Raw genomic sequence first — 23,423 nt, 5'->3', positions numbered from 1 at the left:
CCCTCTCGTCCGTCTGTAGCACCCTGTGGTTTTATTTGATAAGACGTGTGTGGACATCCTGGGCATCAGAAGTGTTAATTGTCGGTGACGCAAAAATAATCTAACGAGTTACTTTTCTTAATGACGGTAATCCTGTAAGATAACAGAATACTTTTAAAAGTAACGTTCCCCAACACTGGGCGAGAGCGACTCATCAAGGCTCTATCAGAAATTATAAATGAAGTCATTGTTTCTCTAATTAGTTTCTTCCTCCTTTCTTTCACATTTGGAACAAATACATTCTCTGTTTGTTTGTTCCAGATATCTTTTCCTCTTCTACTTCCCTCTCTTTCTCTCTCTTTCCTTCCTTCCGTTTTTTCTTCCTCTCATAACAGGCCAGCTTCCTTTCCTTTCATTTCCTTCATCTCTCGACGCCTCTGCTTTCTTCTTTAATTATGCTGTTCACCCCATGCGTTCATTTAGGAGAATGTGTGCACTTCCGCAGTGATTAAAAATGGCACAAAATTGATTCTTTGCCAATTATCACGCCAAATATTTTCAGCATGAATTTCAAGCACATCGTAAATCAATTTGACTTCAACACGTATTCACTCTTCAGTGATATTTCCGCTCTGGGAGGAAAATACTGAATGATAAGCAGTAGTTTGTCTCAGCTTGTTTTTTTTGCTTTTCCCTAATGGGCAGCTAATGTGGTTTTGATTCTATGAACAAACTTTATTTTTAACTTTAACTTTAGTTATTATTTGCTATGTCTACATGACACAATGCTTTTGAAGTAATGTTTTACAAATGTTTTAGCTCGTGATCCAAAAAAGAAATTAGACGTTTGCCTGGGACCCAAACTATACTACCGTAGTTAAAATACAGTGGCCCCAAGTGCCTTATAGTGATAGTGTTCTATCATCTTGTTGTGTGTGTGTGTGTGTGTGTGTGTGTGTGTGTGTGTGTGTGTGTGTGTGTGTGTGTGTGTGTGTGTGTGTGTGTGTGTGTGTGTGCGCGCGTGCACGTGCGCACGTGCGTGCATTTTTGTCTCCCTTAGCCAACACAGCCAAGTTGATGATTGATGTTCGTGATGAAAACGACCACCCACCAGTCTTCACCAAACCACTGTACTTAGGTGGAGTTGCAGAAGATTCCAAAACATTCACCCCAGTTCTGCAAGTACAGGTAAATAAATATACACAAATGAATACTTGAGTTCCTTGAGTTTGTAAATAAAAGGCATATGCACATCCAAGCGATACCTACGTCCAAATACAAAATAAAGTCTGCACACTGGATCATGCTCCTATGGATAATTTAACCACATCCTTACGTCTTAATAGGCTATAATTTGGTGAGAAGAGGCGAGCAAAACAACAACAAAATAGCTGTTTACTTTCCTTAAAGGCAGATGTTGAATATTTCCGTTATAGTCGCCAATATTTATCATACATAATGATATGTTTACAGAAAATAAGCTATGTCTATGTTGGCCTTTTTGAGGGGCGATGCCCAGCTTTGTGTGAATAATAGCAATGATTTGATTGGCTGAGCACCGCATAGCGATGATTTAATTGGCTGAGCAAAGTACGTATTGAGGATAAAAAGTGAGGACAGAAAAGTGAAGATGAAAAACTGAGGATGCAAATTGTGATTGGCCAGAATGAGATGATGTATGATGCTAAGAGCAGCCCTCACTTCACATGGGTGTGATTTTTTATTGATGTTCCTACATGAATTATTCTCATCCAAGTTCTGACCTTGCCTGTCCAAGTGTTCTATGGGCACCATTATCATCATGGTTCAAATATTCTCAACACGGCAAACAAGGACAATGTCACAGCCGCCGTGGATAGCAGTTAAAGAGGGTGCTACAGTAGCTTTCACATTCATGGATTGTACCCCAATGACATCACTGGAGTTTTCAGCACTACTTCGGTGGCCTTTCAGGGGAACACCGCACGGCTGTAAATGGAAACATCCAGTGCAGGATGAAATCCAATCATAAAACTCTTATCATGGAAATATATTTGGTTTTTAAAGGCGATTCTCTTGCTCGATTCGCTTAATAAACTAAAGTAACCCAGAGTTTTTGTCAAAGGTTTTTGTGCGCATTTTATCAACACATTTTCATTTTGGACAGGGAGGTTGGGTTGGTGTTTCTCTCTGACATAATCTATTGTTCGTTTAAGTGTGTAGCAATGGTTCATTGTAGAGGACAGCAGGGAGTTGATGAGTGATGGTGAATGGTCTGGACAGGCTGAAATGGCAGGCTGATTGGCAGGTAAGCAGGTTAGCGGCCGGCCGGGCGCCCGGAACCTGAGCACAATGGCAATAACAGTCGGCAACAGCCTTGGAATCAAAACACGAAGTACTGATAACTGAACTATGGAGGTCTGAAGCGTGTTACGAGTCCCGACCACTGAAGCTGAAACAACAAGAGCCGGCGTCAATATGCAGAAGAGGTTATGAGCTGATGGATGGCAGGTGTGTTGGCTGAGGGAGGTGATGTGCTCATTGAAGACAGGTGTGCACGATCCAGGCGAGTGAGTGGCAAGACACACGTACATAGAGGCACACACAGACGCATACATTACAGACAAACCAACACAAGTGACACAGACATAGAGGGGAACACAGAAACACAAGGGAAGATACTGGAGATACTGTGGATTCTGGAAGATACCGTGGCTGTGACATCTGGCCGTTAGTAAGCAAAAGGCAAGTGATCCAATCAGTATGACTGGTGCTAATGCATTATGCATGTACTGTATACCAGCTCGTATATGCTCTGCAGACAAAACAGTCCGTATCTATTCCCTCTAACTGAGCCTCCCTCTAGTATTTTCATCTTTGTGTCTTATAATTGGCTAGATAGAAGCTTGGCAGACTAACGGAACTCACCTCATCTCAGCTACATTGTCAGTAGCACGGGTGTTAAGAAAAGTGGGTGTATTTCAATAATTGGTCATTATAGTTAAGTTTTTCTCAAAAGATTTCATGTCAAGAACCCCCAAATTGATGTCGGGTGGAAGGAATGGGAAAATAACCTGTGTTCAAATGGATGTATATAAGTTATTTGGTCAAAAGCACACAGAACACACAGTCGACATACAGCTGAGTCTTACTTGTACAACACTGTCATATGATGAAGTATTAAGTATATCCATTCATTTACGGAAAACATTAAAAGTTGAAATTCAGATACAATGTTTCTGCTATATTAATTTTGGCCACGGACTTCCATCTGAAAAGAGTTTGTGCCAGGAACCCCCATAAGAGAAGACTTGTCATGATTTGTCTACATGTTTTGAAAATATCAAATCTACAAGCTAACAGCGTGTTGTGATGCAATAGTTCATGAGCTTGTGTAATAATTATCTGATATTTTCAAATAGCCAAAAAATACAATACGGCTTAACTGATTAAACTGTTCTTATGCTGGGGACCTCTGGAACCCCTCAATGGCCCCTGGAGTTCCCTGGACCTCACTTTGAGAACTGAACACAACTAATAGAACAAATATTTGTTTACAAACATTGAGAGTGGTCCCACGGGTGACTGTTTCATGTAATCAATTCCTAACAGATCTCCAACCTGTTGTTTTGGGGAGCGCTGTCAGTCGATTCAACCTCCTCTTGTGTGTTTGCTAGTGAGATGCACCCTAGGAGACATTTATACTTCATTGCGCAACAGCATTGCACGCAAAGCACAGCTGATATACAAGCTCACATCGCATCGCGGATGCGACTGAGCGTAGAGGTCTGCATGCGCAACACCATCGTGGGACAAAGCATAAATTATACTTGATGGGCTGCAGGTGCGCATGCAGCCGTGCACAAACGGGCTCTGCTGCTGTGATCGTGAGCGCACCTGCCGTTCTTACGACAGTGAATGTACAGTAGGTGTGGCTTTGAGGACAACTGCTTTGAATTGCTATTATTGTTCACACACAACAGAAACCAATTGATTATATATTGCAAGAGTAAGAGATCACAATAAAAATCCAAATCATTCTTCCTCCACACTGGGAGAAAAACAGCATCTGAAAGTTTGATGGGGCATTTTTTTTTTTACATGTGAGTGCAGTTAGAACTTTTCCATTGCATTTTATGAGAGGTGGGGTTCTTGAGCTGCCGGACTGCGGTGCTTATCAGTGTGACGTCGTCTGATAAGGCGTATATTAGAACTGTCATTTAAATGTGGGAGTACTGACATCACTGTTTTTGAGAGTAGGTTTGCTGTGGAAAAACGAGTTAAAAGACTCAATAGCTTCTCAAAAGTTTATTTTCATTTCCACAGCACACAGTAATGATATTGTGGTGGCGTGCAGTACTCTACAAGCTAATTCTTCAGTGAGTTCATATCAGTTCATGTGCACACTTTGGGTTTTGACTGCTTGTAGGCTGGTTTCTCCAAATGGAGCTAATCCAAAAATCCAGCAGGTAATCAGATTAACTAGTGGGATTATCTCTCTCCCTCCCTATTTCTCTCTCACTCTCTCCACTGTCTCTGGTGGATTGATAGATTCACAAATTTGACACTCAGAATCCGTACAGCTGCCGCTGTTAGGCTAAAAAGGCGCATTGGCTTTTATTTAACTTTATTTTCACCATTTATTATTCAATTAAATTTTATTATAGTGTCAAATCACAACAAGTTGTCTCAAGACACTTTACAACCAACAAAGATCCACCCAGAGCAAGCAATATTGCGACAATGGTAACAAAAAACGTCAGGCAGATCCCGACTCTAGGGTGGGCGGCCATCTGCCTCGACCGTGTCGGGGGGGGTAGAGGGAGAGAGATAGACAGAGAGAGAAAAAAGACAGAGAAATAGGCAGGTGGGCTCCGTGGAGGGGTCTGGTCCACATCTGGTCCAGGTCGAGCTCTGTGAGGCCGGGTCAGGGTCACACTTCTGGTGGGCTCCATGAAGAGGCCTGATCCACGGTCACACTCGGCAGTCAGTTGGGGGATAATATTAGAGGTCCACAGAACTGCGACGGGGAGGACGAAAAGAGACTCCGGGGAGAGATTCCCCGGATGTTGGATTAGTGGCAGGCCTTACTGGAGCCTATATAGTGTATATTACAAGTACTGCTGGGAGACAAACCCACAACAATGTACGACTATGGTATCCAGCTAGACCCGGAGACAAGTCTAGCTATTATCAGTCTTTGTTCTCCAAATAAAGTGGAATTGGCTAGCTTCTATCTATATGGTCCCCACCTGACCCAATAGCATGTTTCAAAGAGCCCATTCATTGGCTGGTTTTTCTAGGTCCCCGGCTGAAAGATCAAACGGTTAGAACCGTTTTTGCCTTATTAAATAACAGTTAATTATAACTGACAGACACAGACAGACACAGACAGACAGACAGATTAAGTACATTCCACAAATGATGCTCGCTCATCCATGCGTGCCTGCGTTTGTGTGCATTGTGAGTGTGTGCATTGTGAGTGAATGTCTTTGTCTACATGTTCCATGGCAGATAACAGAGCTATACAGACTGGATGGCATCCTCTCATAATTGTGTTCTCTCTACACACATTGTCTGGTGTTCTTCAATTGTTTTGTGTTTCTGTCACTTTTGACAAATAATAGACCTAGACATACAGTCATTTATTCATTTTCATATCGGATTCCTTATCTCCTACCTCACTTGTTCTGTTCTTTCCTCCATACTTGCTTCCTTGCTCCTTTTTGACTTTTCTTCTTCTTCTTGCTTTTATTTTGTCTTATAAATCAATTATTTGCTGCAAGGTTTGTTTGGGGGGAAAGAAACATTTAATCTTTTGGGAACGTTAACCGAGATTAAAGAGCTCTAAAGTGCTGTAGTGACTTGCGCTTTGTTTTCCAAAAATATAAATAGTCATTCTTATTATCTTAAGGACCGGTGACAGGGACTTTAATATTCATCGTGCTATTTGAAAGATCCCACACTCCCAATTGGAGTGCATGCCAAGTTTTCTGCACTCAAATGCTGTCAATTCACCATGCAATATATGTTCTATTCACACTTACGCCATGTTGCGGCTGGTATTCCTGCAATGCAGTGTGTATTTCTGCATGTATTGATTGTGCTAATCTTATCAAACACCTTTAACAAGGCTGGGGCTGTCAAAGACCCAGATCTATTATAGCTGCTACATTTTGCCTGTCACCTTCCTTCCTTCCTTGATGTGGATCCCTGATGTGGAGACAACAAAAGACTATACCCAGCAAGCCAAATAACGTCATGATAACGTTATGATGACGTCCTCCAGTGACTCCGGTGACGTTCATGACTAGTCCAGATCACAGCCCATATGGGGATGATCTTTACATCATTTCCAGGACGTCTTCACTAGTTTAAATAATATAGCTTATTCTGGGCCAGATCTGACTAGTTATGATATGACTTAAGTTGATCTGGCCTCGATCAGTCTCTCTCTGATTCATCCAGGGACGTCCGTCTTAGTGGGTGAAATCTATGTTGGTTGAAATCAGGTGATATTCTGTCAATCGAGATGTCACTAATTCGTCCAGGTTCGTCCTGACCGTGCTTGCTGGGTAATTAGTGTGATTGCCCTGAGGGCAATCATACTATTGTTTTACTGCTCTGTTTATTTTTTTAGTGTGATTGCCCTGAGGGCAATCATACTATTGTTTTACTGCTCTGTTTATTTTGACGTGCTACTCCTCCCACAGTTTTTTTTTGACGGGCTACATCGGGAATCGTGTGCTTGTATTTTGCTAAGACATTTGTTGGATAATTTAATTGATATGAATTAATTAGAATTTCCACATAGACATGGGAAAATGGGAAAATGCAAAAACTCACTTTTAAGTATTTTTTCCTCTGAGACCGTAAGGGCTATACTTACAAGACTTGGAGGAGAGATTCATAATAATTACTAAAATGAATTACCTTAGAAGTATACCGGTCGGCCTCATGGTGGCGCTATAACAGCCAACTTTACGTTTTGGGGTATAACTCTTGAACCGTAGGTCGTAAAATCAAAAATATTTTCCCCTGGATTCCTTGGGTCATGACGCATCTCCCCATTTGCGTCTAGATAGATTTCCCGCCATTTTGAATTTTGTTCAAAACACACTTTTTGCTCCTCCACCTACAGATTTTGTCCAAATCTCACAAAAATCGCTACACATGATCTCCGGACCTATCCGATTAAAACAGCACAGTCAGAATTTAGATCTTCTGTATCGTTTGGCCGTAATCCTCTTCCGAAGTTAGTGGGAGGGGCCTACTTCACGAAAAACGCCCCAACTCACGCACGGAATGTCCGATCCATCCCAAATCTGAATCGCGTGTCGAGGGTGGCTTCATCAACGCGGAGCCAAAAGCGATTCCATTTTCGACGGGTGCGATGTAGGCAATCACACTTTGCAATTTCCCAGAATTGCCTCTTTCTAGTTATCATTATTTTTGAAGGTGGTAACAGTACATTTGCTCAGTACAATATTTCGGGGGCATATTTAGAATGTGTGCAGGGTTGAGTATGTTGAATCTATATTGCATTAATACGATCTCTAATGGAGGATAATGGCGATAGTATTCAGTGTGGGGATTACTTTTCCTCCTCCCTGTCGCAGTCTTTGCTTTTAATGTGCGGGGCGTCTCAAAGCTAGATGTTTAGTCTATACTGCCAGCCCTTCTCGTAAAGAACTGGCATTGAATCAATGTCTCCCAGACTGTGTGTGTGTGTGTGTGCGTGCGTGCGTGCGTGAGGGAGAGTGAGGGAGAGTGTAAGAGTGAGAGTGTGAGAGTGTGAGAGTGTGAAAGAGAATGAGGTAGACAACACAGCTAGACAGTTAGCCTGACAGAATGCATGAATATAGGCCATGTGCAGCTTAGAGCACCACTACTGCCAGCCCTTCTCGTAAAGAACTGGCATTGAATCAATGTCTCCCAGACTGTTTGTGTGTGTGCGTGTGTGTGTGCGTGCGTGAGAGAGTGCGTGCGTGTGTGAGAGAGTGAGAGAGTGAGTGAGTGAGAGAATGAGGTAGACAACACAGCTAGACAGTTAGCCTGACAGAATGCATGTATATAAGCCATGTGCAGCTTAAAGCACCACTACACCTCTTACTGTCGTCTCTGAGTACTACAATTCATTATAAGACGTAACTCCTCTCCTGGGGTCAAACATCCCAGAAAGCAAGTGACATTGACAATAATATAGGAGCCACAGTGGTCTTTGTTCCCAATCCTCTGATGAAAATCAGTACATTTACCATGTACTGCTCTGTCAGTGCTTCTCTGATCAAATGGGGTGCTTACATGTAGTTGCTCAGCTAAAACCAGTACAGTCCAGTAGTGTACAAACATCACAAGATGGAGGAGAAGATGATTGATACTGTCGGATGTATCTGAATTCCCACAATGGGAACGCGAATTTCCAAAATGGGCCAAACGTTTGCCGTAGGGTATATTTGCACACTGCAGTGCTGCCAATAGTTTTCATCGGGGGGGAGACAATCATGAAAGCAGTGGTTGTAATGATGATGATGATGAGGATAATGATGATATCCTGTCATTATGAGCGCAACGATTAAACTAAATGAGAATGGTGATCACTGATGATAATGCCATTCTAATGACGATGCCACTGTTTACCCTCTAGGTTTCTCTCACTCTTTCACTCAATTGTACCTCTGTCTCTGTCTCTAGTTTTTACAATGCATTTCTTTTTGTCTCTGCTGTCTATTCATCATGTCTCATCAGGCGCTGGACAAGGACACTGGGAACTACAGTTCCATGTTGTACCGACTCATCATCCGTCCCCCTGCCGGCAAAGACGGTAAAGACGGCAAAGACGGCTTTGTCATTGAGCCATACAGTGGGGTGGTGAAGACCGCCATCATGTACCGCAACATGAGGAGGTCATATTTTAAGTTTGAGGTCGTCGCTACAGACAACTACGGGCAGGGACACAGCAGCAAGGCAGAGATAGTGGTGAGTAAAGCAGATTGTAACTAAGATGCGTGAGCTCGGATGTGCACCATTTTCCTTTCCAAGTAACTACACTGCACCTCATTTGACTTGCTTCAATGCGTTGCGTTGTGCCACATTTTTCAATTTTAGAAAAACATTTATCTTGACAGGTCATTTTATCTTGTATCTGGGCTTAGCATTCTTGTTTCTCATACAAGTGATAAAACAATGGCATTTGATGTTATCTCAAAGCAATTCTAGCACACTGCTCTAGTGGCTGTCGGTTCAAGACATTTATAAAGCTGAACTGGAAACAAGTGGAATTGATTTTCTGGTTTTCCTTTTTTCCACGTGTTTGGGTATATGTTGTATCACAACACATTGCTATGTATTTTGTCTTTTAGTTTTTTCCTTTTTGTGATATAAATTCAAATACCTTATAAACATTTGCATCTGAATTTCTCTTTCTTTCGCAGGTGTCGGTGGTGAACCAGCTGGACATGCAGGTGATCGTATCAAACGTCCCTCCCACTGTTGTAGATAAGAACAAGGACCAGCTGCTGAGGTAAAACTTCTGATTGGCCATACTGTAGATCCACACACAACACAGCTCAGTGCCTACAGGAGCCACTAATTGTACTGTTCTGCAACTCAACGCACACTTTTTTAAAGTCATATTGGATTTGGAACCAGGCAATATCCAACCACTTACTGTGTCAGACACATGATTGCAACAAACCCAGTTCCATTTTAGCCCCACTAGAGGAGGGCCAGGCTCTCTAAGAATGATGATGTCCATCCATCTGTCTGTCCGTTTGTCCACCCAAACAAACATTGAGATATGTTAAGATATTATCTTAACATAATCTTTTGAGTGCCCCCATGACCATTACTGTAGCACCATGCTCAGGTCAAAATTCAAACACTGTACACAAGATATCTCATAATCTAATTGCACGATGAACCGACCCTACAGATCTTTGTGTACCCATGGCCTTTACTATAGTGCCACAACTTCAAGCTAAATATCTGGTTGGGTGAAAGGAACAATAGGTGTTGCTCGTTGGGGCTTTTAGTCTTTCTAGAAGATTTGTTTAACTACAGTACATGAATCTTGGCATCTCTATTCTGGGCAAACTAATCAGGACCGGCCATATGGGCAACATTATAAGAAGTGGCACGCGCCCTAACCGCTCTTAGCTATCACCCCAATTTACTTTAATTATTTTCTCAGTTCTTGTGTTTTCAGTTGTCCAAAACATAAGCTTGCAGATCTTCTATTCGTTCTATGAAAAAATACAGGATATACAGTGCAGTAGGGCTTAACAATACGTGGGTATGAGATGTTTTTCAGACTCACCTAAGCTTACTCCAATGTTTTTTCCTGTACCAGTTGACAAGCAGTCTGCCAGAGGCCTGATTCGTTTCTGCTTTGATCCTTTTTTCCTCATGCGCTTATAGTGATGGTTTATACCACTTACCATAGAACACCTCCGTGTGCACACACACACACACACACACACACACACACACACACACACACACAGAGACACACGCACATACGCTTACATATACACTCACAGTCACATTCAGTAAGACGGTTCCCGCTGTGAGCAGGTGTTTCTGGAGGACAGGAATCAATGTTGCACAGTAGGGTGTCTGTCTGTCTGTCTGTCTGTCTGACTGCCAAGCTAGAACATCTACAGTATGTATTTGTGTGTGTGTGTGTGTGTGTGTGTGTGTGTGTGTGTGTGTGTGTGTGTGTGTGTGTGTGTGTGTGTGTGTGTGTGTGTGTGTGTGTGTGTGTGTGTGTGTGTGTGTGTGTGTGTGTGTGTGTGTGTGTGTGTGTGTGTGTGTGTGTGTGTGTGTGTGTGTGTGTGTGTGTGTGTGTGTGTGTGTGTGTGTGTGTGTGTGTGTGTGTGTGTGTGTGTGCGTGCGTGCTGTGGTTAAAATGGAAGTGCGCACCCATCTGTCAAGAGCTTTCTTTTTCAGAAGAATCTATTACATCCTCTTTCACACTTTAGTGCTCTCTCTCTCTCTCTCTCTCTCTCAGCATTTTGGAGCGTCATGTCCAGGACCAGATACCGGGGGCCAAGGTCGTGGTGGAGAGCATTGGGCCCCATCGTCATGGTGAAGGTTATGAGCAGGAAGACTATTCCAAGTCGGACCTGATGGTTTACGCCATTGACCCACTGACCAACAGAGCTATATCAATAAAGGAGCTATACAAGTAAGCAGCCTGAGTTAATAACCTCCTAAACCATACAGTACTTAGCTGACCGGGGTCCCCCAGGGCTCTATACTTTTCCCTGCTACACTAAATCATATATTAAAATTGCCTAGTGGGTGGGTGGACATTACAAACGTTGTTTATCCATGTGCCTTCTTCTAGCACAGTTTTTGCGATCACCGGTCGCATTTACTATGAAAACCTGCAATTGGTTGGTTGGTCACCCCAGGCATGACCATTTATGGTCATGCCATAGTCTCGCATATCCAGACAACTATTCCACAATCTCCGAATGCTATAGGCCTATAGAGTCTGGAACTATAGCCCCCATGAGCTGAGTAAGGAAGCTGCCATTTTCGTTTTAAAATATCTTTACATTTTCTTTTTGTATTTTCTTTTCTGCTAAGCAACAAGCAATATATGCTTAGATGATTTCTATTTATATTAGAATAAATTTGCGCGACTGTAAAGACAAAATGGAATTGGGCTTTACGAATAAGACGACAGATGTTGATATATTGCCATATAGTCTAAGTCTGCGTGTGTGTAACATGAAACATGACCAAGCTTGTGGATATGGTTTGTTTTGCTTCCGCTCCAGACAGACAGGTTGGCTGACAAAATGACTACCTGGTTAGAAATGAGCTGCCAGAGCGTCTGACTCATTGGTTGACTGTCTTAAACACACGCACACACACTGGTACAGTTACGCATGGCTGTCAACCAAATTCATTCCAACACAAACAGGAAGTGGCAGTGCTGTGTTTACTGTATCCGTCCACAGATTCCTCGACGGCAAACTCCTGGACATCAACAAGGAGCTCCAGCCTCATCTCCCGCCTGGGGGCCGCATCCTGGAGATCCGGACCCCCGACGTGGTGACGAGCGTGAAGAAGGCCGCTCAGACCGTGGGCTACACGGAAGGAGCGCTGCTGGCCCTGGCAGTCATCATCATTGTCTGCTGTGTTCCTGCTATACTCATAGTCATCATCACTTACAGACAGTAAGGCCTGGTCTCAAACACAGACACAGATGGGGGAGAGAGAAATACAGACTGACTAATGCCTGATTTATACTTTACTTCCACGTGGGGTAAAGTAATGCAAAATGTTTAATTTGACAGTGAACAACAGAACGTTATGTAGACGTAGACAATTGGATAGATTCATCAATATTCACACAGTAACAATTAACTTCCTCCTGAACATACGTTGTACCAACTCTATTTTAAACTCTTTGTCGAGGGAGAGCCAGTGCCGCGGCAGGCGGCAGTGTTTCTCGGTGGCATCAGTCCGACACCCTACCCCTGACCCTAACCGCAAGCACGACGCAACGCATGTCAGACCAACACACTGCCGCGGCAGTGGAGTGTCAGAATCCCCCCACCTTCCCCGGCAGCGCCGCGGCTGTTACCGGCATTTGCGGTGTCTGGACTGGCGGCCGCGGAATGGAGTGGCAGTGAAGTGACATAATTCCCCCACCTCCCCCGGCAGGTGCCGCCCCTCCCCCCGGCAGCGCCACGTCTCATTGCTGCTGCCGGAGAAAGCACTCGCTCCTTCTGTCTTTGTGAAAATGATGCTGTGTAGAACCATGCATAAACTAAACAGAAAACCAGTAGACAACCTCTAAAACTTTCCAAGAAAAAAATGACTATTGCAATTGTACAGAATGTGTTAAAGTGCAGAATCAATGACTACATGCTAGTCCATGTGCAAACAGTTCTGGGGATATCACCAGCTCCCTTTGGAGATTTGCCTGCCTGAGGTATGTGATTCTCTTCTGACAAGCATAGACCGGGTCAACATTTTCTTCCTTTCATTTGTTTGTTTTGTTTTCTGGAGGTAAAACCTTGCTGTGGCATGAGTCAGCAAACGTAGGTCACAGTTTCTTAATATGGTATGACAGGTATATGTAGTACAGTTCACATAGTCTGACAAGGTGGAATTGACCTTTATGCACAAAGATTGAAAGCCGTGCAGTGTGTACACACTACTTGCTAGGACCTATAATCCCATAATTTCTCCTGTTGATTCAGTGTGACATCAGATCCCACTGTGCCGAGTCTTATTAGTTTGTTTAGTGCAGCATCATGAGAGCCCATTCATTTCAGCTGTCTCCCAAACACAAACATACACACGCGCGCGCGCTCGTGCATGCGTGCGTGCATGCACATGCTCCCGGCTCCTGCAAACACACTTTAAAAGAAGAAAAGAGAGAGAGAGACTCATCTGCCTGAGAGGTACAGGAGAGGAGAGGGGGGTACAAGAGGAAGTGAGTGAACATAATAAATGAAGAAGCAAGGGAACAAGAGGTGGGTGAAGATGAGGTGGAAGAGAGGAGCCGTGCACATTCAGGAGGGGAGGATAGTTAATGCAAGGGAAGATGATGAGGGGAGGTAATTATCACCGACTCCACAGGCTCACAGCTGCATCCTGTGAATGATTATAATGTAGACTAGAGCAACAGACTTTGATTTGGAATTTCAATGAGCAATGAGCAGCCTGAAAGTACAGTGCTGTCTGTGTTGGTGATGATGTATGTATATGAATGATTAATCTGATCTGTCTGTCTGTCTGTCTGTCTGTGTCTCTGTCTCTGTCTCTGTCTGTGTCTCTGTCTCTTTCTCAACTGATGTGTTCGTCTCATCCCATCGCCACCAGGTTCAAAGAGTGAGTACTGTTTTTTTAATTACAAATTATTATATAATGTCCCTATTTTTGATCTTTTTAATACAGCACTGCATTGATATAACAAAGTCAATGTACTTAATTTATACTTTTGAATACTCAAAAGCAAAATAAAAGGGACATATTTCTCTAATCAGCTTTCACATTTCACTCACTGCTAGTTGAGTGATATTTGACCAGGAGTTTCTATACTTTGACTCAAGTCCTAGGCTTTGCCAAGTTTGCCCGCCACAGTCAATGCCCTAGCCCAGTGTGTAAGTAGCTTCAGACTGTGAATGTGGAGTGTTTGGACATCCATCCCAGTGAGAAGCATGCACTGTTGGATCAATATTGAGGAAATGGAAGCTGCATCATACCACCCAGGTTCTGCCTGGGCTCAGTTATCCATCACAGCTCAGTGGCAGAGCAATGTGCAGTTCAAACAGTGGGTTGGGACCCATTTTGGGGCATGGACTCAATTGTATGGAAGTAAATAAATTTACCTTTGAACTGTGCTTGGGTTTGCAATAATAAATACTGACTGGAAAATGTTGTATAATATTAGTAGTTTAATATTATAATCCAGACGAATCAGATTGCATACTACTGTACTAGAGCAGGCATGGATTTCAAATGCCTCAGCAGCAGCTGACTGTGGGCACCACCATGTGACATTTCAATTACAGGACAGCTAGTCCCCTTTGCCCTCATCTTTGCCTCTTTACTGATAAAGTGCTTGACTGTTTAACCTCACAACCCATGTTCATCATGTCTTCTTTGTTGATTCAGGCGACAGGAAGAGTGTGCCAAAACGGCCCGTATCCAAATGGCTCTTCCAACAGGCAAACCTGGAGGAGGCACCGCCAACAACCTCTACGAGGAGCTAGGAGACAACGCCATGTAAGTGGAAAAATGCACATACTTTTGGTCAAAGCTTCAACCGTCTTTTGGAGCATACAGTACATTAGCGAGATTCGCGAGGCTGTGTTCAAGATAAATGACATAGTGTGATGACTGAAGGGTTGGAGGAAGAGACATGGCAACTCCTTCATTAATACAGCTTTATACAAATACAGTAATTCGCAACAGCACTGATGCAAAGAACAAACTGCTACTGAACGAAACAGTCTAATTAAATTAACTTCATACACTATTTATACATTCCATCTTAAATCATGCAGACTTTCAGTGTGCTGCAGCCTGTAGCTCTTTATAGATCTTTGAAACCATCAGCTGTCAGCTGAAGGCAGCTGCCAATTTATCAACTAAATCAGCTCGAAAATATTCTTCAGTCCAACTTTGTGGACTGATTCAGAGTTTGGAATAGCGTTTTTGAAGTGTATCTGGATTTCACCGCTCCCTCGCCCACTGACCAGATAATTAGACCAGTGGTTCTCAAAGTTGATTGGTTCTCAGGATTACTTGAGGGTGTTCCAAATGGACCCTTAAAGTCTGTAACTCTGAGTTATAGGAGTTTGAGAATCATTGGATTAGACCAATCACTTGCCACCTCTGTTTCTCAAAACAACTAGCATCACTCTCCTGAGACAGTGGCACATTATGTAAAGTGGACTGATGTCTGTACATGCTTTAACGAGTCACACTCTGATACACAACTCCACAAAAACCCCAGCTCTGATCACTGATTGGCATCGAAAGCTGCGGGTAAAGCCCTGCATTCTTATTGCGTCCGCTCATTTTCCTGCTGCTGTTGTTTCAAGTATTTCTACTTTGCTGCATGGAAATAAGGAACGACGATCCACCCAAGTCCCCACATCAAAATATTCAGCATTGGTGCAGTTTAATGTTCATTTCAGTCTGTAGGTTCCCTAAGGGGACATTGGGCTTGTAGCCGGGCAGATAAAACAATACATAATCACAGCAAGCAAGATATGCAGCAATATATAACACACATTAAACCCAAGTCTAAATGGTAAATGGTGCATTTATATAGCGCATTTATCCAAGGTGCTTTACATAGATTGTGCATTACATTCACCCATTCACACACACATTCATACACCAATGGTCGCGTCGCAGAAGCCATGCAAGGCACCAACCAGCACATCAGGAGCAATTAGGGATTCTGCAGTTAAATAAATTGAACTTGAATAATAATAATAATTGAACTTGAATGTATTTGATTTAGCTTCAACTAAACAGTCTTACAAAACCTTTCCATTCAAAGAGCTATGAAATTGTACAATGCACATTCAAATTATTTACATAAAAAAACCTTTTAAAATAATTTAAGAGTGCTACAGTAACTGGTTGATCTACCAGCAAACCTCCCCACAGTACTGCTTTTTAGAAATAAAGAACTAATGGTGTATATAATTTATCACAGAGCAAATTATGCTTTTCATCATACTTTTATTAACTTTAGCTTTTCTAGTTTCATGCACATCAATTTGCCCAGCTTACTGTACATTGCATTTCTCTGTGTACTCGAGCAGATGCTCTGTTTTGACATAGCCATATGCCAATTTCCAATTATTTGGTATGCCTTGGTTCAACAAGAGTTTAATAGTAAATCTAAGCGGGTGCACTGATTTAACTGAACTCATATCTGAAACTGTTAACATACACACTTTAAACGAAGCACATTTCAGTATAGTTATAGTCCTTCCACAGCACACCAAGAAGTGGAATGGAACTCTTATCAGCACTGCCCGTCCACCACCAATATGCCACCCACTCCATTAACACGATGACAATTCATATGTAAAAAAGGAACTCTCTGCTAATGATTGAATGGGATGTCCAGGTGTGCATACGCGTGGTTGTGTCCATGTGAGTGTGAGATAGTGGACTCTTTAGCCAGCCAGAACAATCCTGTGAAGAATGGGTGTGGAAATGAACTTGGATATGAGATGATTAAAATAAATACAGCTACTAATTTATAAAGAATGCCCCGGGCCATAATTATTTCCATCGATAAGCTGCTGAGCGCTTTGATAATTACACTCAGTAGGGTTACCGTGTGTGCGCGCGTGTGTGTGTGTGTGTGTGTGTGTGTGTGTGTGTGTGTGTGTGTGTGTGTGTGTGTGTGTGTGTGTGTGTGTGTGTGTGTGTGTGTGTGTGTGTGTGTGTGTGTGTGTGTGTGTGTGTGTGTGTGTGTGTGTGTGTGTGTGTGTGTGTGTGTGTGTGTGTGTGTGTGTGTGTGTGTGTGTGTGTGTGTGTGTGTGTGTGTGCGCGCGCGCGCGCGCGTGCCCTGCACATACAACTGAATTGATTGAATTTTAACTGCTGACATGGCTGAGTTTAGAAAGGGATTTCTCTATGACCTTTGGGTGCTCTCTCGATTGTATTGGGCTTTAACTTAGATTAATTAGTCAATCAATTAAATAATCAGAGATTACTTTGTCTTTAGCTGAGATTAAGGCTGTTGATTTACAAACATGTCAAAATGTGTCTCATGGGTGTTTGTACGTGAGTTCATATAGCCCAGCTCAGTGGCCTTGTGGTTAGAGTGTCTGCCCTGAGACTGGGAGGTTGGGGTTCAATCCCCGGCCGGGTCATACCAAAGACTGTAAAAATGGGACCCAATGCCTCCCTGCTTGACACTCAGCATCAAGGGTTGGATTGGGGGTAAATCCCTGCGACATACTAGCGTCATGTCCAGGGGGTGTACTTGTACATCAAGCTGCCTCACGCTACAGAAACAGGAGATAGGCTCCTGCCCTATGGGCCTCATGGCTCGGCAAGGCTACTTACTTCATATAGCCCAACACTATAACATCAGCCAGCCAGATCCAGTGCATTGAAGGCACTAGGACTATAACTATATTATTCTATCTACCTTTTCTGTTAATCAAATAATCGAGTATATATATACAGTATATTCTTTTTTTATATCAACAAATTGACACAAATATAACTTTATATACAACAGTCTATCACAACAGTGTCGCACACATGTTTGTTGTCTATGGTTCATGGGAATAGCCTATATATATTTTTTCATTTCATTGCATTGCATTGGTGAATGCACTGTATAAGATACTATACTGTTTAAGATATCAATATCCTTTGTGCAATCACTTACAAGAGAGTTGTCTTTGTAGCTGGTAGACGCAATAAGGGAGCCTGCATGGGTTGTCATTTTTGGGACGCATCAGCAGTAGTGTAGCCTTTGATCTTTTAGGCTTTTCTGCAAATACTGAGCTTGTTGCCTTGTTGTTGAGAGTGGCAGACATCTCATTAGATTATGCATGGCATCCTCATATCCTTCTAGAGGGCTCAACCGTGAATTCTGGCAGCCCAGAAACATCCCCTTGTGTTATCCTGGCCTAATACTTTGGGCCACAGCAGGAGTCTTGCCTCTTCATCCAGAGCCACCGGCTGCTTGCTGAATGGCCAAACTCTGGCTCTGGCCTCTGCGGTCTCCAAGCAGTCTGGGAGTAGATGTTGCCACAACACCTCTACACCCCAACGCCACTGGCTGGACTTCAGTGTTCCAGCTGGGATGTTGTGCATCAGCAGATAACATGGCATGGTGTCGAATCTGTCTATGTTTTCACTCATGAACCTCATCAACTGAGTCCTTATAAGCTTACGAGAGAGAGTCTGTTTAGGACGAATACTAAACTACCCTCGTTGCCTCTTTAGGTTTGCCTTCGTTTTCAACTAACCTGTTATCTTTCCCCCACTTTTCCCTTTCAAAATTATTCCTTTATCTATCTGCTAAGTTGTCATAACGAGAAGGGTATCAAAACTGTGCAACCGGTGGATTATGAAAACTTGTCCAGTAAATAGAATATGGTGACTGGCTGCCTGGGGATGTGATTCCCTACAATCTGTGATTAGGGTGTATATCTCTACTTTATCCACAATAAGAACAACCTACAGTAGTATACATATTTATTTATTTATTTTGTATGTTCGATCTCAGAAAGGTTAGTGTAGACTAGAGAGACAGGAAACCAAGGGCATGAGAGGAGACGCATGCGAAACAAGACGAGGGTTGAATTAGAACCCAGGTCCTTGCGCTCACAACGATCAAATGTGCAGTACTGTGCACTATGGCAGAGCCCCATGGCTGAATCACTTATTAAATTATTATAACATAACATTTCCAGTAATTACACTTAAAGCAAATTATATTGCAGTTGTGTTGTTTGTCGACTATCCATGTTTAGTATGGAGTATAGTACAGTAAGCTTTATTACTATGCTTGTGCTTGATTCTGATTGGCTGTGGCTGTGCCAATGGCATGTTTAATACCATTCTCAGTTTCGTTTTTCCTGGGATGGCAGGGATAGACGAGCTCTCGTTTTTAGTTCACTCAACGTTACGTCCTGTCACTGTGTCTGTGCAAGGTTTTTCAAACGAATGCATGGCTTTTGAAATTACTTTACAACAAGGTATATTGCATACCATTCAAAGTTTGCATTGCAACTTCCTTGTTTGTACAGGCAGCCGGGGACTACTTTCTTGTAGGAATTATTTATTCTTTGGTGCATCCTCCGTCAAATCCATGGATAAAGGTTGGGGAAATAACAGTTGTTTCAGCCAAAAATGAACCAAGTACACCACTGTGCCAATACTTTGACGTTCCGATGTCACCCTCCTCACTCCCTTTATTCCTGCCGACTAGGCGCTTTCTTTCCACAACTTTAAGGGTCATGACATAATACTCTGTCATTGTTTTCATCACTCTCCCCTGTTCTCATCTGGGCTTCTCCATTCTTCTGTCCATTCCTCCAGCTCTTCCTCCATGACTGACAGACTACAGTGAGTAGACGTTGTTCACAGTAGTGTCAGATCTGTGGACTGGTTAGATGACTTCAGCTCTGTGTTTGTGTCTGTAGTGTGTATGTTAGTGGCTACTATTCGTTTCTGTATGGTGTTAGCTCTCTTTAACTGGTACTGGTTTTGTGGATAACAGTTGTGTTGGTACACTAGTTCAGTTCATTTAACTGTGTGAGTTGTTACACTCTCAGAGTTACTAGCTAGTTTGTTCCTTGTATTACATTTACAGTCTGTAGTTTTATGGCAATCCATCTCCCCCTCTTCGGCCCACTGTGCCCATCCACAACAAAATGTGCACCCGTACTCCTTTTCAGATTCTTCATCATTTCACATTCCTTTTCAAGTTAATTTTTTCCATTTCCATGCACCAACCCACCCCTCCTCTTCTTTTGTTTTATCTTCCTTATATACTCTCATTCATAATGTATGGTATGGTAATAACAATCGGAATAATTTTATTATCGTCTAGTCACTGAAAGGCCTGTTTTATCCCTCATTTTAATCTCATTAATTTCTCTTTGCTTTTGTAATTTCATTCCCATTGCTCCTGCATGTTTTTTTTCATTATCTGTTTCTTCTTTTTATTTGTGCCTTCATTTCCGTTTTCTTTTTGCACCTTTTCATTTCACACCCTCCGTCTGCTCAAAGCTGCTCGAAGCGCGGTGGCTGTGGCAGCTTGGACGAAGGTGACAGCCAACGTCTGATCTCAGACTTCGCCACTCGGGCCATCGCAGCCCACCAGCAGTGCACTGCCAACGGAGGCGTGCTCAACAACCTGCCCAAGTCCGAGTCCAACATCACGTTCCTGTCCGACGAAAACCCCCTCACCACCAAGAATCCCATCTACCACGAGCAGTCTACACTGAGCAGTCCAGAGAACCTCGGGAGAACCGAGAGGAGGAGGGACCTTCTTGGGAGTTTGTCCCCGACCAGGAAGAGCTTTCGGGAGGCCTGGTTGAAGCTCAGCTCCTCCGGAGGTGACATGGGGTTCGGCGGGTACAGTGGCTGCGACAGCGGCTGGGGTTCGGGGGTGGGACACAGCTGGACTCTCCCGTCAAGATTACATCGCAGGGAGATGTACGACACCTTGAGGCGCCAAGTGGTCATGGACCCCGTGCAGTGGGAGCTGGAGCTGCTGACGGCAGAGCTCGGAGACAGCAAAGATGCAGGACTGGACTCTGGGTTTGACCACAGAATGGATTCGGACCTGGGGAGCCAGAGCCTAGAACCCAAGTTGTCGGTGAAAGAGCAAGCGAAGCAGTTTGAGCAGCAGGCTCAAACTGAAATGGTACAGAGGCAAAGCCGAGGCTCCCGGGGGTCTCTCTCTCTTGACTATCTGCTCTCCGTGTTCCCAGAGTCCCCCCCGCCTCACAGGTGCAGCCTTCCAAATGCGCCGCTTAACCCGTGTATCATCATTACCCAGAGTAACGGAGGGACCCCGCCACCGAGTCACCGGCCCACTCCCCCTGTGCTGCGGCGCTTCGGGGGAAACTTAACTGGGGGTTGGATCGCTGAAGAGAGATTAGAGGTTCATTTAGAGACCATCCCCGATCCCCCATCAACTCCACCACCTCCTCCACCAACATCTTCCCCTCCCGCGCCCCCTCACGCCTCCTCACCACCTCCTCATCTGTCCCCACCCAGGCCTCCTCGCATCTCCTCCCCACCTTCCCATCCATCCCCCCCACCTCCCTGGCCCCCTCGCTCCTCCTCCCCGACCCCACCTCCTCATCCGTTCGTCACCCATCCCCATCCTCGCTCGTTGCCCCTCCATCCCTGGCCCCCTCGCGCCTCCTCCCCACCTTCCCATCCATCCCCCCCACCTCCCTGGCCCCCTCGCGCCTCCTCCCCACCTCCACATCCGTCCTCCCCCCCTCCCTGGCCCCCCCGCGCCTCCTCCCTGACCTCGCCTCCTCATCCGCCATCCCCCCATTCCCGTCCTCGCTCATCGTCCCCCCATCCCTGGCCCCCTCGCGCCTCCGTCTCCGTCTCCCCACCGCATCAGTCGCCCAGCCCACCTCCCCAGGCCCCTCACACGTTGTCCTCCCCACCACCTCCTCCCCCGTCGTCCTCCCCTCCCCCTCCCCCTCCTCCCCGTGTCTCCTGTCCACCTCCTCATCCGCCGCCATTCCCTCCCCCTCCTCCCAAATCCAACTACATGGAGACGCCGACTCCTGCCACATCCCCACCCCCTTCTCCCCCGCCAGTTCCTCCGCCTCCACCTCCTCCCCCGCTGCCTCCACCCATGTCCCCCTCGCTCCTGCGCCCCTCCACCTTCGTCCTGCCCCCTCTGGCGGAGGCGCCGGCGCTGCGGCCCGTCTCCCTCCGCCCGACGCCTCCGCCTCTCCCGGCCGAGCCGGAGCCTCCCCGCAAGGAGCTGAAAGGCATCCTGAAGAACATCCAGAACATCGCCGAGATAGAGAGGTCGGTGGCCAACATGTTCAGCCAGATCGACCAGAAACAGATACCGGTCAGGAAGGTCCTCAAGAGCCAGACCTCCGTGGAGTCCACGGGTTCCCTCCATGCCCCGGCGGAAGGAGGTGATGTGGGGAAAGATGAAGACGCAGTAGGTGGAGGGGCAAAAGATGCGGCCCCTCCTCCCCCACCACCTCCTCCACCTCCTCCTCCACCTCCTCCTCCACCTGCTCCACCTCCTCCTCTGATTCAGCGCCACCCGAATATGAACTCTGTTGTGGAAGAGTTGGAGCAGCGATTCCCCTCCCAGTCAACAATACTGTAAGGCCTCCATGTCTCTCTGACGGCACTTACGTTCCGTTGATGTGAAAAAGTGCATACAGTGTGTACTGTGTGTGCGGAGGAACTGCTGAACGTTGTTAGCATGCGCTACTGATGAGCTGTCAAGGGGACAGTGGTTCAAAATAGCTCTGTTGGATTCTAGAGTGATTTCACATTATGATGGAAGGAAGAGAATGCTCTAAACTCTAGTAGTTGTGGATTCACTTCTCAGTGAATGGTATTCACAGTTTCTCTTTCTGACGTTACCGGGGAGGAGGGGAGGTAGAAGAGAGTTGGAAAGAATTAGCCTCTCTGCTGTGGTATTAAGACAGTATGTCCATTTTCTTCTTTTAGTATGAGACAGAGGGGATGGTTTAAGTAAAGTTTAATATAGTCATAATAATAATAAAGTATAAAGTTTATTATTATGAACTACTTATTTAGAGGTGAGACCATGGCCACATCCATATCTTAGCTTGTTTTTAATTATCTAGACAAAAGAGAACACTAGGCACAAATCACCAAAAGGTAGAGTGTAGCAATCACAAAGTATGCAGGGACAGTGTAGGCTACATGGTGAATACACAATGCCAATGTTTCGGCCAAGGCGGCCTTCATCAGGGCAAGTGGAAAAAGTAGATATAAAATAGAACGTTTGTCAGCTGAATTCCAGTCTCAAATACTGCTTTTGTTCGTCCTGGCCCTGGTATGTTCTCACACATAAAAGTGTCTCAATTGGTTGATACTGTGAATTCAGGGGTAGAAATGTGAGAGAAAAGGTGATCTGGCCCTTAACTTAAACACTAAAATTAGGGACTCCAGATCCACACTGAGATGTTCTAAGATGTCACTAAAATAATCGTTGGGTTGTAGTTTGGTCATTTCTGCATGCTGTATTTCTGCTGCCACAGCGACATTCGTTCCCCCACTGTTGTTTTTCTAAGTAATGGATTCTCACATTATTGTCTTTCTCTGTCTTCTCTTAATATTGTTTTGTTCTCACCTCTGTTCCTTCCTTTCTTTATTGATATTTTCTTCATAGTTAATTTTGATAATCTTCCTTTCATATAATACTTTTGAACTATGAACAGTGATGGACCGTTTACTGTATTTTCATTTAA

The 23,423-nt window shown here is 44.4% G+C and overlaps 1 protein-coding gene across 1 annotated transcript in view; it reads left to right on the top strand.

Moving 5' to 3' along the window:
• Window positions 1-23,423, top strand: part of LOC308333176 (protocadherin-15-like) — a 199,704-nt gene that overhangs the window by 161,118 nt on the left and 15,163 nt on the right. The window contains exons 30-35 of the mRNA XM_080789372.1: window positions 1,040-1,167; window positions 8,707-8,937; window positions 9,393-9,481; window positions 10,970-11,146; window positions 11,931-12,149; window positions 14,602-14,712. Of these exons, the coding sequence (XP_080645498.1) occupies window positions 1,040-1,167; window positions 8,707-8,937; window positions 9,393-9,481; window positions 10,970-11,146; window positions 11,931-12,149; window positions 14,602-14,712 (955 nt within the window). The remainder of the gene's footprint in view (window positions 1-1,039; window positions 1,168-8,706; window positions 8,938-9,392; window positions 9,482-10,969; window positions 11,147-11,930; window positions 12,150-14,601; window positions 14,713-23,423) is intronic.

Source organism: Protomyctophum bolini (assembly GCF_963924005.1).
Source record: "Protomyctophum bolini genome assembly, chromosome: 18".
In the NCBI taxonomy this organism is placed as follows: domain Eukaryota; kingdom Metazoa; phylum Chordata; class Actinopteri; order Myctophiformes; family Myctophidae; genus Protomyctophum; species Protomyctophum bolini.
This window is presented reverse-complemented; position numbering and strand designations above follow the sequence as displayed.